Source organism: Amphibalanus amphitrite, unplaced genomic scaffold (assembly GCF_019059575.1).
Source record: "Amphibalanus amphitrite isolate SeventyFive unplaced genomic scaffold, NRLGWU_Aamphi_draft 000633F_arrow, whole genome shotgun sequence".
Lineage (NCBI taxonomy): Eukaryota > Metazoa > Arthropoda > Thecostraca > Balanomorpha > Balanidae > Amphibalanus > Amphibalanus amphitrite.
Genome location: NW_024882127.1, coordinates 291,673 through 307,023, shown reverse-complemented (window position 1 = coordinate 307,023; position 15,351 = coordinate 291,673). Strand labels below are relative to the sequence as shown.

General features: G+C 54.3%; 1 protein-coding gene across 1 annotated transcript; it reads right to left on the bottom strand.

Annotated features, from left to right (window-relative positions):
* Positions 1–13,080: 13,080 nt before the first annotated feature.
* LOC122363659 (TATA-binding protein-associated factor 2N-like) lies at positions 13,081–13,428 on the bottom strand. The gene has a single exon (XM_043333170.1). It carries the CDS (start codon positions 13,426–13,428, stop codon positions 13,081–13,083), a length of 348 nt encoding a protein of 115 aa, XP_043189105.1.
* Positions 13,429–15,351: the final 1,923 nt, after the last annotated feature.

The window sequence follows — 15,351 nt, the reverse complement described above, 5'->3', positions numbered from 1 at the left end:
CGGCGCGGGAGGCGGGCTGTATAGGGGGAGGGTACACGGACAATGGAGACGGACGGCGCGGGAGGCGGGCTGTATAGGGGAGAGACGGTGCCTCCTGTCTTATCGAAACGGCATCCGGCTGAGGGGCATCACGAAACCGCATCGCAGATCAGCAGGTGACATAACCAGCTTAGATGTTGACCTATGAAGAAATCGAAAGAATGGACTGGTGGAAGAATCAAAGAGCTCATCTGTTAAAACGGTCGGCAATATTCCAATGGACCCTTCAGCATTTAATTCAGTAGCGTGAAGCATACTTGAAATATCACGTTAATGGTAGAATGTCATTTATCAACCAAGTGACATCAAAACCGGTTTCTGTCCATCAATTGGTTGTGTGACCGCTAGCCTCAGAGTTCACATGCACATACAGCGGTGAACAGGAGTAGGAATATCGGGTGACCTGCACTTAGACATGCATATTGCCCTTCCTATCACCCATTTCACTACCCTTTATCTTTCTCTTCCATGACATTTATCTCTCACAAAAGTCTATTTTTCCAGACAGTCGGCTAGACGGTCGCCCGTTTTTACCGTCTTCACAAGGTCAGCCGTCCGTGGATGATTTCCCAAAACGAACGTGTAGGTACCCATCGAGTGGCGCCAGGTATTTCCTGTCGCTGCCATGTTGTAAGCACATCTGCCATTGATGCCAGCCGCCGGAGATGTAGAAATGCCCCCTGTCGGCTCAATACAGCGTATTTGTCGCTCCATGCCGAATAACGCCTCATGAATGGACGGTCACCGTTTCGGCGAATTCGCTGCAGATATCTGCGACGGCCCATAGCGCCACCTGTGTCATTATTGTTATCTGATACACTGCTGACGGCCGAGAGGAGATAAGTGGTGAGATTGTTTTTGAAACGCCATTAGTGTCGCATGTTTCATAACTGCTCCGAGCTAATCCCCTATAAAGCGTCATCATCCCAACAGTGGCCGGCGCGGCGCTGTAATCCGTTTTGATTGGTGGGAGGATCAGCTCACAGCTGACCGTGGTCCTTCCAAGAAACATTTTGTAGAACTCGTCTGAGCTGATCACTTTGTTAAAAATCAGACAGATAAGGGGGCACATAGGAACGCATCATCTTGAAAAAAACATCGAAGAACAGTTGAAAGCTGCTGCTTGTTGCAATCTCGAGCTAATAAAGCGGGATGTTATCCGGATTACGTGATATGTGTTTCAATCACAGTGACTTGTCGCGTTTTACCTATATGATTTCCAATGTCAGTGAACACATGTTTGCGTTTAGTGCTGACTAAGTCTTTTGTTTTACCGTGAAATTTAGACGGTTTCTTTGCCCCTGCGCTTATGCACCTCTGACACTGCATAATTTTTCCTTTTTAAGTTGTAATACAGCCTATGACGGAACAATTAAAGTATACCCCGAACCATGTTTTTCACTAAGTTCGCTTCAAAGTGTTCCACGCCAAGCAAAAACACGCGCTAGCAATGTTTACCAGTAGCGCTGACAACTGCCGAACGAAGCTCAGGCGCCACCGCCACATCTCAGCGCCATCACACAAAACAGCCGCAATGCAGAACGAAAATAACCCCGTCGAACGCGGCGCCGGTTTGATTTGTGGCCAACTCAAGCAGGCTGCCTGCAGCCCCAAAACACACTGCCCTCGACGGGGTGTTGCCAGAGAACCGTTGAGTCGCCCTACGCATCTGGCAACTTCGCACACGGGGCGGGAAGGTCGCTAGCCCCGGCGGAGGACGGTGGGTCATGTCCGTGTCGGGTCGGAGCGGACCGCCACGCCGCTGCTGGGTGGACGATATACGACCGGGGACGGCAGATGGAGCGCCGACAGGTCGGGTAACGGACGGTGGTTTCTGTCAGCCGTCCGTACACACCTAGCGTGTGTTCGGCATCCGCAAAATGTTGGCCCTCGGATATTCTCTGTCGGAAAATTATTTGCGTGATGATACGTTCGGCATGTCCAGTTTTCAGGAGAATTATTCGTTATATATTTATTCCCAAAATGGACGATCGGCATATCGGTGTCGCTGGCTATCAGCTGACGACAAAGGAATAATATGCCCTCGGCCTCGACCCTGCTCTGAGGATCCTCTCCAGCAAGGGAAAATTATCGGCGAGAATTTTCCATTTTTGCGATACCGAACGTGATGCCGAATAATATCGGTGATCTCAGAAAATCATCCCTCATTTTCCGGTTGCGGAACACGCGCCTGGACTCCCCGCGGGACCTCCATCCCGTATCCGGTCACTCACTCAGCGCCTCTGCCGAGATGAGCCGAATTTGGAGGTATCCCGTCGGCTCCCCGGCCGGCTCTCGCGGCGTAATTAGCTTGCCGAGTCGAGCCGATTAGCATGCGGCGACTTTGTGGCGAGACTTGGCGTAGTTTAAGCCGAGATTTTCCATTATGCTCTTGACATGTGCTGACAGAAAAGAACTGGAAGTTTGGCATTCGTAGGAGTGCCCTTATAATTGGTTGGAATTGCGAAACCGCGAGCACAGGTGGCATAGAAGTTACAAAGTGGTCCAAAGTGAGTGTTCAGTAAAGACGAGCCTCATTTTTACACTGGAGTTTACAAACTGCGGTGTCATGCAACGTTAATCCTCTGATATGCTTTGTAAGTCTGTATTTTGTTTGGCTTGGGATGAGCAACTAGACTGGAGATCACAGCTCTGCAGTCTGACGCTCAGTAAATTTGTCGCGAATTTATCAGCTTACCGTGCCGTAAAGAGAAGCATACTGCCTGAGATGGGACGGCGCAAAGGCTTCTCAATCGGTGTGATTTATCGGCATTACATACATGCAAGCTTCAAGCTGCTACCTATCTCCATAATCCCTTTGCCCTCGCGAAATTCGACAGATCGGCTCCCTCGGCGGGGCCGATTTCTCGGAACTGTGCGGCTACTTGCACACTGCGCGGCGCCGGCGGACTTCACACGGCCCGGTCCGGTCCGGCGGCGCCGTCACCACGGCAGCGTCACTGCCGGCCGCTACAAACACACCGTCTGTCCGTCATCAGTCATCGCCGACCGGCCTGCGTCACCGTGTGGTGAGCCTTTAGACGGCCCCGACGTACCGTCCGAGTCGCCCCGAACAGGACGGAGCCGCGGGTGTGAGCCCGTCTGACCTGACTGTCCCGATGGCGCAGCGTGCTGCGGCTGTCACTGGTCTGCATTGGAACGGTGCCGGCTGTATCCGCGGCGTCACTGGGGAGGATCCATGTGAGATTGTGGTGTGACTGTGCTGTCTGAGCTGTCTGCGGGGTGTTTGGGCTGTCTGTGTTTCGGCGCCCCCCCCCCCCTGTCCTGGCTCCTCCCCGCCGCAGCGGCGCGGTGTCGGCGCGGCCGCCCCGTGCGGCGCCCGGCCGCCATGGACGGGTAGTTGGCCGTCGGCTGTCGATGGGAGAGGACCGTGCGCGGCTCCGTGGAGCAGGAGATCGGACGTACGCGAGCTCCAGTCCTCGGTCGCCAGCGCCGGCGCGGCCCCCTTCAACTGTCAGTCAGCGGCGGTCGAGCGGGATTCGTGCGGTGCGGAGCTGGCAGATCGCGGCGGTCGTACTGCAGAGATCAGTGAGTTCTGAGTGATTGGAGTGAACCGGATCGGAAACGGACCGCGCTCAGTCCGACCGTCGATCCGTCTTATCGACAAGTGATCGCAAATTTGAATAGCCGACCGCGCTACTCTTAAAGTTACATCACATTTTCGTCGTGGGACGGCCTTCATGATCGCCTAAGTGGGTCGAGTCGCCGTCATCCTTCGGAGCCATCTGAGGCACTGCATATTCACCTTCCATCTGTCGGGCTGCAGAACCTGTAGCCCATAAACCTTCTCTCGCCGTCGCTCTCCCCTCTGCCCGCGATGCTGTTCTCGCAGTGCGCGCCGCGCTGCTGCGGCTGCGTGCCGCTGCGCCGCGGCGTGCTCGCCATCGGCGCCGTGCTGCTGCTGGCGCACGTCGGGTTCGTGGCGGCCGCGGCCGCGCTCTACACGCTGCTCGGCGACCGGATCCGCGCCGACCTGCTGCCGCGCCTCTACGTGGTCCACCTGCTCAACTACACCAGCGCCGAGCAGCACGCGGCCGCCGTGGACACCACCAACCGCTACATCTTCATCCTGGAGCGCGGCCTGCTGGTGGTGGTCGGCCTGAGCGCGCTGGGCGCCGCCGCCTCGGCGCTGCTGCTGCACGCCGCCCGCCGGCGCGTCAGCCGCCTGCTGCTGCCCTGGATCCTGCTGCACGGCTGCCTCTTCCTGCTGGGCACCGTGGTCGTGCTGGGCGGCCTGGTGTTCGGCATCATCGAGGGCAACCAGCACTGGATCCGCTACAGCCTGGCCAGCGTGCCGGCCGCCGTGCTCGTCTGGTACTGGTTTGTCATGGTGTTTGTGTTCTACATGCAGATCCGGCCCAGCCCCGGCCGACACGACCCCTACAAGATGGCGCCTCTGCCCACCAGCGAGACGGTATAGCGGCGGCAGAGCCGTCCTCCGCGCCCCGCACTGACTTGGGATGACCTCTGGTGACCCGAGCAGGGCTGTCAGGTGCTCCGGTCTCGGGGCAAGGTGGATGCGATCAAAGTCAGGTTTGTCTGTCGTATGGAGTCGTCATATGACTTCCATCGGCCGCGTGGGCTGGAGCGGCAGAGACGCTCATAAAGTGTGCTGTGAATCGACTGGTCGGACAGTTCTTGTGGATGGGCGGTGCCACCCTACCTGACAATCGTGCTGTTACATCAGCCTGCCGGGCTGAACGGGCGGGGTTCTCTGCCGATACCATCAGCTGTGCGTGTGTGCGTTGTGGTCGACTGGGCTGTGCTAGCGGTAAGTTGTGCGCGTCTCGCGGGCTCTGAGCCGGTCTCGCCGGGCGTGTGATGAGGCGGACACCTGTCGGAACTGGCGCACCCGCCGCTGATCCGCCGACCGGTCTGTGCGTGCGGCGTAGTGCGTGCTGACGTGGTGTGACGCAGGGACGCACCTCGGCCTCTGACGCAGGCAGCCTCTCGCGGTGAACGCACTCGTCAGCGGAGCCCAAGGCCGGACAGGTCCCAGCCGACCCCGAGTGCGGGCGTGACGTGATTTATTTATTTTCTGAAACGTTCTGGCTTCTGTGTTACATCGCAAAGCTTTTGTATACGGCCCATGTAGGGCCGGCGCCGCATTCAGTGTATCTCGGGGCCTTACATGACACCGGACAAGTTGTATCGTGAGCGACCTGCCAACTGGCCACCGGCCAGCTCCATGGAAATGCTGCGGTGATGGCGCCTTCAAGCACTGTCAGCGCTCGGGCTCGACCTTTCCGTAGTGTCTGTGATTGTGGGATCTTTGTCTTTCAGGGGCCGCTCTTCGCGCTCCTAGCACCCAACGTTTATTCAACATCCCCGCATCCAAACACTAAACAGACCAGGGTTCTCTATCCCCAGTGTTGCTCCCTGCAGGAGTCTGTCAGTCTGCCGTTGCTCTCGGGAGTCCGCCGCGCCGGCCGTCTGAGACTGACCACCTGTCCGGTGTCGCGCCGGCCAGCGCCGCCCACGCCGAGGGTAATGGGCGCCGGCGGCTCGGCCCGGTCAATCTCGCGGTCAGCGCCGATGGCGGACCGGATTGTGGGGCCGGTATTGGATGACCTGACCCCGATCCGTCCCGGCCCATTAAACGCCCCCGGTGGCCGCCGCGCCGGTCACTGAATGGGAATGACAGCGGCACCGGGCTGATATTGGGAGCACATCGATATCACATGGCCCCGAGAAAATGACGCCTTTTGTTTGTTATTGCGCTGTTGCTTTTCGACATTTATTTATCGTGTAGAGGAAGTGTTGTGCGGTTATGAAATGACATGGAACATGTTGCTTGGTGTTTCTGACAGACGAATACAGTGAACTCAGCTTTATTCTGGGTATAGTTACTTCACGTTTTATTCGTCAGCCGCCCTGTGATATTATAGTTCATAGGCACAGCGTTAATGCCTAAGGGCCCATTATTGAACTTGTATAACGATTAATTGAAAAAGTGCAACAAGAAAACCCATGAAGCTTTGTGCAATCATGCACCAATGTCCCTGTATCACTAATTTATGTAGGTATCCCTGACTCACTCGTAGTGTTCTTCCTTCGTCATTTTTGACCGCTCACTCTGAGAACAGTGAGCTTATATAAGGGCCCACCTGAATGATAACTGGAGTTTCGACCACTTTACCTATGCTCAATAGATTCACCTTGCACCAATAACAAAATGTGGGCACAATGAATCGCATGCTCATTGAAAACAAATGGAGCTGGACTTACCAGGATGCTAGCCCGTATATTTTGTTAATACCGAGTTACCACGGGGAAGCCGGAAGGTCAAGCCCACAGGAAGTTCGAATGAACGCTGAACGCTTTCATTCGTCCAGACTTTTATTGCATTTAATTAGTTATATTTTATATGCGTCAATACGGAGCTATAAGATCGGTTTTAATCGTGCTAACCGGTAGATAAAACAATTTAATTGCATATCTGATGACTAAAAATAAAATGCACAGCCGTTATTGAGTCGTCGCTGCTCCTCTGGGTCTCTTTGCCAGCAAATTGTCCTCAGTGTGACATAAATCGGCCTGGCCCGGTCATTGGCATGCAAAATGGGGCTGAACGATGGCGCCAGCGAATTTAATCTAGGATCGGCCGCAATGCTGGACGCTGCATTTTAGGGAGAAACGTTCCAAAGTGTTTCAACTCACACACGACACCCGTTTTAGGCTGCTCGTGTAGGAGCAACGAGGACGATTTGATGGGAGAAATTGAAACGTTACTGCGTATCCCAGTACCTAGGTATCAGTAGGTATCAGGTATCAATACCTACCTAATTCAGTAGGTACCAATGTTTGGTAAGGGAATGTTTGGGAATGATGCTCATTGCTCACTGCTCGTTTGAAATGAAATGAATTGACCGCCATTTGAATATACGAGTGTCGTCCTTCTTTTTCCGTTTACCATTTGCATTCCGTGTTTTTATAAATCCAAGGCCGTCTACCGATAACTATGCTATCTATGACATTCCATCATGCCTATTTTCACGGCTTACAGGCATGTATCCATCTATCTAAATTAGGAATCTCAAGTGTGCATACCTATAGCATAGTCGTCAAAATAGTTACGATCTCACGGTAATGACAGAACAAGCTGGTGCCTCAGCGCCCGTATACGGATGGTGATTCAGGTAAACTATCGCAGTAAATCACAAGTGGTATGTACTGCCGTATGTCTTACATTATCTTACATCGCTTAACGTTGGAAAGAACGCCCCAAAAACAAACCTAAAAATATACTTAAAGAATTCGTTTCCTTCCCGTGCCTGCAACTACTTAAAATGGCGGAGTAAGACTATATTGCATAGAAAGGTTGGTAGCTACAATCATAGGCGGCGGAACGGGGAGGACACCGGGGCACCGTGCCCCCCTTTGATTTTGACATTTTAACATTAGCCCTATGGGCGTTGCAAGGAGAGAATGGGACCAAAAGTTGCCAGTGCCCCCCCCCCCCCTTAATTGAGGGTGTTCCGCCGCTACTGGCTACAATTGCGTTTCCTGGCGAACAATTCTATCCACGTCACACGTTCGAGATGCATAGCCTAGAGGTCTCATTCATGTCATGGACGAGGCATTATTCAAAGATATTCACCCAGCTGGGATATTGGCACCATCGTGGGATTCATATCGCCGCTGCATCCCAAATACAGCTGAATAGCGGCTCGGACGAACCCAGCAGCAGCAGCGGACAGCGACGGCAGACCGAGTGGTGGGACTGACGACTGACGACATCACTCACATCAGGACCGTCACTGGCGCCCTCAGAGGCCGTGAGACGTCCGTCACTGGCGCCACAGGGCCGTCACTGGCGCCACAGGGCCGTCACTGACGCCACAGGGCCGTCACTGGCGCAACAGGGCCGTCACTGGCGCCCTCAGAGGCCATCTGACGTCCGTCACTGGCGCCACAGGGCCGTCACTGGCGCCACAGGGCCGTCTGACGCCCGTCACTGACGCCACAGGGCCGCCTGACGTCCGTCACTGGCGCCACAGGACCGTCTGATATGCGCCACTGACGGCACCGGAGCCTGACCTCACTTGGTAACTGTCCTGACCCGACCAGCCGCCCTGCGGCTCATGAAAACGGGCACGATCCGTGGACACAGGCACTAATGGACAAGGTGGGCGGTGGGTAAGACGTGACACCGCCCACACAACTCAGTAGATATTGTACAGAGAACGGCACTGGACGCGCCGCTGATCTAAAGCAGAGTATTGCAGAGGAATTTGAACAGAACGTGTCTGGAATTGTCCTTAAAGGTGCCCGTTCCTAGCTGGAGCCGCCTATCCGCCTATCCGGAGCCGCCTAGCTTACTTTTCTGATTTCTGATAACTTCTGAACTAATGTTGCTTGAAATGTTTTTAATTTGGGAATTATTTGCAGATGCTCAGCCCATTGGCGTAAGAGTTTCAGCTTAGTGAGCTATGCATGAATTTTGACGAGGAAGGCGGTAACTCGGACCTGCGCTGCCTATTCAGATCACCAGCGTACTGACGTGTCTCGGCTGCCTATCTGCCTACACGTCAGACGGCGGTCCTGCAGACGGTATAGGCGTGTCACGTGTCACACACCCAGACGCAGGGGCGGGTCACGTGGTCGGTGAGCGGTTTACCAGGCTGTCGTACCCGCTCACTGGGGTATTCCGGCCGCAGCAGACGAAAAAGGCACGTGTTGTCTGTGATCGCAGGCGCCAACGGTACGAGACCAGACCCGGCGGCCGGCCACAGCAGCTCCAATGTCTGGCTCTGAGGGATCAGCGGCGGTAGTGGCTGGCTGGCGGTAGACGGTGGCGCGCCAGGGGCAGATTTTGGCGCGGCTGAGGCTCAATGCACACAAAACCCTCCGTTAATCCGCAGTTGGCTGGCGGGGAGTGAGTCCCCTCAAACCTGCCTGGGACCACCACTAATTGACAGCCGCGCCGGCTGGCTGGTCTGCGGCCCCTCGCCGCGGCACATGTCCCACGAAAATCCACCCATCGCTAGCCGGGTGATCACCAATTCCGAGAACTCAGCACGGGAGCTGCGGAGCTTTTAGCCGTGACGCAGACGGCGCCGGAAGTCGCGGCGATCACTCACCGATAGGCTTTGACTTTCATCGTGGGCGACCTTATGCGGTCGTTTTACATACCGGCCGCCGCTCGGACCGTGGCAGGCGCTCAGCCGGCGGCGCCCGAGGACCGCGATATTCCGATCCATGGACCAGCCGTCGCCGGTCGGGATATCAGACACTGATCGGGAGATGTCACCGTCGGGCGTCCGTCTGACTGACCTGACGGGAGGAAGGAAAGGGTGCCTCCGTCAGCGGCAAAGGAGAGGTGACGTGCCTGCCACACCCTGGACCCTAATGGCGCACCACTGGACCCGGAGGACGCACCTCTGGACCCGGAGGACGCACCTCTGGACCCGGAGGACGCACCCCTGGACCCGGAGGACACACCTCTGGACCCGGAGGACACACCTCTGGACCCGGAGGACACACCCCTGGACCCGGAGGATACACTCCTCTGGAAACATGGACAATGGATGGGTAGGACCAGCAAGCCAGATCAGCATATCTCCAGCGTTATTGAGTAGGTGGAGCGCAACATATACCTACGTTTACTTATGCGGTAACGATAAGTAACTGGCATCCTATAATGTAGACTTTCGCAGTTTACGACGGATGGAAGGGTTTCTTTGTTGACGTTCTTTGATAACGGTCATCCATTGGTAGGTATTGTTGATGTTTTGTAGTTTCTCAACTGGCATTCCTATACCCCCAGTAATGTGAGCAGTTAGGTGACGTGCTTCTCTTGTTTACTCTTCTGAGACCGATGCCATTTTCATGCCAGTATTCGCATCAATATGTGTCAATGCACGGCGCAGTATGTACAACCAACCAGCCGCTAATGCATTATGGCCATCGGCCGGGGAAAAGTGTGTGTATTTTTAGGTACGGGTGTTTGCGTAAGTCATGGGAGCTCATTTTACGTGTTGCTGAATAATGCATTTGTTTATGACAATGGCTATTGATTTTACTGACTCTGAGGACGAAGGAAGTTGATAGGTACAGTGACCGCTCAACAGTCAGCTTGACAGCAGCCAAACATGCAACAGCTTAACAGTCACTGACGCTGTGCAGCAAAACAGTCAAGCAACTGTCCGACAATTATATAGGCTAGGTATAAGGTATATGACATTTACCTATATGAGAAGAGGGGAGGGCGTAACAAATGCAGTACACTTATGGGGCAACGGTTTCGTCACGGCTTATTGCAGTGATCTCGCACACATTCCGAGAAATGCCACCACTACTGCCACTGTGCACGGAAGAGACAACTGCCTGCCGACCGAATCATGGATGGAAATCGGATACGCGATCTGGCGGTCCCGCCGCACTTAAGTATGTATTATGTCGGACGGTTGGACGGCTGACCCCCAATCACTCCGGTCCGCGGTCGCGGTCCAGGTCCGTGCATTCCGACGCAGTCCGAAACCGGCCCACATCGCTCAGTGGAAATAATGCAGAGGATCTTCAGATTCCCGCTGGATCCCTTTCCTCCGCTATGGGAGCCTCGCTGACTGCATATGTATCTCACTGACGGAGATTACCGCGTTAAGTCAGGCGGACGGTTGCGTTTCAATGGCCCGAACTGAGATCTGTCGCCGCTCCGACCGGTTCCTCGGGTGATGTCAGTCCCTAGTCGGTCCGTCTCTGGCATACATGGAGATCGGCAGCTCGGAACTCTGCCGCCGATCCGATGCGTATACCTACTCCCCCGGTGAATGTGCTGACAAACGTCCCGGCCCGGCCGGCAGTAGGTCGTCCGCGCCTCGGAAGCCAAACTGCACTTGAGACGGCTATTTATGCGCATTTCATCATTGTAATATGACATGAGCGTATGCTTTTACCCATCGACTGAGCCAAGCGCGACCTTCGATCAGGTGGTTGTTTTAATGGAATGCATTACATCAGTCAAAGTGATTGCCACAAAGCTGTTAATTGGTCCCAGACACCCACAGGAATGCGGGGATCGCGCATGGCATCACTCAGTGCGGTTACCAATAGGTATAGGTTTTCGCATACATATCAGTATGTACAAATACGATTTACCGTTAGTTTAAGCGTATGATGAAATTCAGACTGCTTGAGCCTCGACGCAAAATTATGGAATAAATGCTGTTTGATCGGCAGTCCCATACAATTAGACAGTAAGACAGTGTGATTTTCGTGATGGAAGTTGTGTGCCATTTGAAGTTATATTGATAGTCTCCCTATGAGCCCATCGTTATCGCTGCCATACAAAAAAGCGAATGAAATTTACAAATTAAAACGATACTGGTTTTGCAATGTTCAGGGGCACCTACTACCGCCTACTATCCGTCCCATGAAACGCCAAACAGAAGGAAACTGAATGGAGGGTCAGTCCAATCTAAAATCTTTGTACGCAGTGGCGTCACACGTGCTGCCAACATAGAGATCTGATATAGCTGCCAGGACCAGCTGCTCCACGTCGGAGCCGGCTCTGCCGCTGAGTCGGCGTCTCAGATATCAACAATTCATCGCCGGCTCTCTTGAGTGGCGGTAAATTTATCAAACCGGGCGTTAATGCTACATTATGGTGATAGACGAGACGGTAATGCGACTGCTAGTGACGGCCTCGTAAGAGAGATTGATTGTTGTGTTAGCCAGTTAATGCACTTTATTTCTTCCATTTATTAAGGGGCGAAACTGTTATCTTACCGAAAGGTTTTCCGTTGAAACCGTTATTATGCCAACTTTCCTAATGACCTGACGGCCGTCCCCACCGTGGGACGTTTTACGACCGTATCGCCAGCAGCGGGGCCTGATGAGACGCCTCCGATACCGCCGGACCGTCACCCGGAAACTGTCGAGAGCAGACCGGCGGCAGAGATGGATCGGTGACCTGGGCTGGTCGTGAAAGGGAGGGGGGGGGGGGAGAGAAGGTGACGTGAGGAGGTTCATAAAGGCTAGGAGAACGGCACTGGACGGTGGGCGGACCGCTAGAGGCGCAAATTGAGGGTGGGTCTAAGAGACACTTTAGGTACTTTAATCTCGGTGCTAGTCGAGTATTAGCTGACGCAGGTATGTGATTGATGGTATCGGTTCCTTGCAAGACCTTGGATGTCTTCATGCGATTCGGCAGTTGTAATGGGTTCATTGGACTTAACGATAATTGAACTCGGGTAAAAGGTGTCCGTGATGAGACGTTCTGTTGATAATGTACCGTTATGCGGCGGCACGATTCCCCCGCGGTGGAAGAGTGATTTGTTGACGGTCTGTTTGCACCACATTTCTTCATTTGAAGCACTGTAATTTCACGGCCGTCTAGGCAGATAGTCAGCAATTGGACACCATTCCATCGGGGGTCGGCGGCGCTGATAAGAGGGCTGGGGTTCCGCTCCAGTCAGCACATCTGTTGGGGGAGATTCAGGTAGCAGGATATATCCAAAAATAAATAAATACCACAACTCGCGACATCAAGGCCTGCTCGAGGCCTGGGCCAGCAGCCTTCCCGTCCGGCCGCGATCTTCATGAGAGCCGTGTCACAACACCAGCTCATTGGCGATTGTTCTGTCCGTCACAGGGACAGGCAACAACCGCACTTCCCTCCACGACGGCGCGAGTGTAACATGAATACACACGGCGCCCCGCCACCATCCGGACGGGGCACTCTCAGGTGTACTCCCGGGCGGCATCCGGGTCAGACGGGGGAGGGCTGAGCATATTGAACTACTTACGCTGAATGTGCGGCATGCGTTTGACTGCCATATTTGCAACCATGCCAGGTAGGCATTGGATAGCACTCGGAGTTAGAGATAAGCATATTTATTGTATTGCAACCAGTTAACATTATAACAATATCTGAAAGATGTCTCGGTGCTGAAGACGATTATGATTCACTCGGGATAGCTACAAATCACAACACAGAACATTAGGGTAACGCACAGAACGGCAAAACAAACTCTCCAGGCTGGATGGCGGGCGGCCGGCCGCCGCCGGAATTCGACCTCAAAGCTCGTGGTCGCCGTGGTGCTCGCTGCCGAACCGGTCGCCACCGAACTGGTCGCCACCCTGGCTCCGGAAACCGCCGGCATGGTCGCCGCCGAAGTCGCCGCCGCCATGGCCGTGGTCACCGCCGAAATCTCCGCCGTCATGACCATGGTCTCCGCCGAAACCACCATCGTGGCCGCCGTGGTCTCCGCCGAAACCTCCGTCGTGCCCGCCGAAGCCGCCGCCGTAGTCGCCGTCGTAGTCTCCGCCGTGCTCTCCGCCGCCGTAGTCGTCGTACTGCGCGCTGGAGCCGCCCAGCAGAGCGCAGACACACGACAGCAGGAGCACTGCGGTAGCCGGACGCATGGTGAGAGAGGGCTGGATCAGGCTGTGAGCTGAGGTGAGCTGCTCTGTGAGCTGAGCTGAGCTGTGAGCTCCGGAGCCGGCCGCGGGCCTTTTATGTGGCCGCAGGTGTTACACGGGACGGCATGTCGTGGGTTGCTCAGTAGGGCTCGTGAAATGTAGTCGTAAGAGTTGACGCAACGTTGGCCGCACGCGCACTGACGGCGTGCGGGGTCCGGCGGACAGCGCTCTGCGCCGGGCCGGGGTCGGGCCGGGGTGTGAAACTCGGCGTCACGAGTCCCGATGGCGTGCCCGCCGCGCGCCGCGCGGGCCAGCGCAGCTCGTGACACGGGAGCACCGATTCACGGGAGAGACACGTGCTGCTATACGAACTTCAGGCGCTGCGAACTTGCCGCAGATTGTCGTGATCCATCAAGATAAATGGATGGCACAATGGGTGTTTAGTTGCAACTTGCATATACCTTCAGCGCTTTTCTTCTTAGAAGCAAGCTCATTTCCTTCTTATGATAAATTGCATGGTTTTGCTGCCAATTTTTGGCTGGGAGCCTGACATCATCCTATACAATGCTTTATTCACTTACATAGATGACGCAAACATCATTATAAAGCCACCTGGACGTTATTCCATGTCTCGGGACCCTCTTTCGAGATAATCATTAATCTTTCTTCACACGCAAGTTCTGATGAACCGTGGATGAAGTTGCTATGCCTACTAGAACTCTACTTTAACTCTTATAATCTCACGATTTATTATGAAATCTCATTTTTTATCATTTGATCATTTAAAACTACTGCGGTAGGTATCTTATCTTCTCAGCTGTCCATATTATTCTATCATGCCGTTTTACCATCTCGTATGTGAGAAGAGAAAAGGAATTATGCATCTGCATAAGGCACGTAATTGTTCTATCAAATAAATGTAATTTAGGACATTTCTTCGCATGGTTGTTAAGTCGTCTTTCCAACCCCGTGGGAGCCCCGGGCGTGCCCCGCTATTCTTATTCCTCCGATGTCTTATTGACAAGTGGCGCAGCCGTTTTCTTGTAGCATCCATCCAGCCTGTCAGAGTCACAGCGTTCAGTCAAACGAATGGCACGCCCGGCCTGTATGTCAGCTCCTATTTTGCTTCCTTGTTGGAAATTCCAAGTCCGCTCCATCAAACAGACAGTCACAAATAAAGTCGTCGGAGCCCGAGACGTGACTGGGACCGCAGTGGCCGACTCTGGACGCTCCGTGAGGCGACGGAGGCTGAATGGTTGAGACATGAAGGGTTTAATGTCACCGCAGTAATCGGGACATTCTAGACATGGACATGCACATGTGCAGGAACAAACTGATTCTTATTGCACCAAAAGCAAAACCTTATAGGTACATATGCGCCCTTCTCATCCTCGACGTAGATAATCAGAGACTGAGGTGTGGGGGATTTTCCGGCGTTATTTTGCCACTGCATGAGGTCGCTAACACGGCTGAGCGGCGCGGTTTAATTTGCCGGTGCCGTGCGGTGTCGTCTCGAATTACCTCTGGGCGGCCGGGCCTCCCGCACGTGACCTGTGTGTGGCGGTGGGCGGCGGACGGGGCCGCTCAGTCGCCGTGTCCAGTCTGTCTTAAAAGTACCGCGCAAAGTGGCGGTGGATCCATCAAGCCTGACCGAGAAAGGGCCTGTTTTAATTTAAAAGTCACCGACCAATTGACCTAGGGAATGGATAAGGATGTCAGTTGCTTCAGTGACCCAAATATAGCAGGCCCTTGCTCAGTCAGGCTCGATGGATCCACCGTCACTTTGCGCGGTACTTTTAAGACAGACTGTCCAGTTCCATGTTGTTAGAACTGGCCGAGCCGCCGACTACACGATACGGTACGGCTTCGTGCCCGAAGTGCCGACGGTCGGCCGGCCAAATCCAGAAACGTGATCTAGAGCACTGA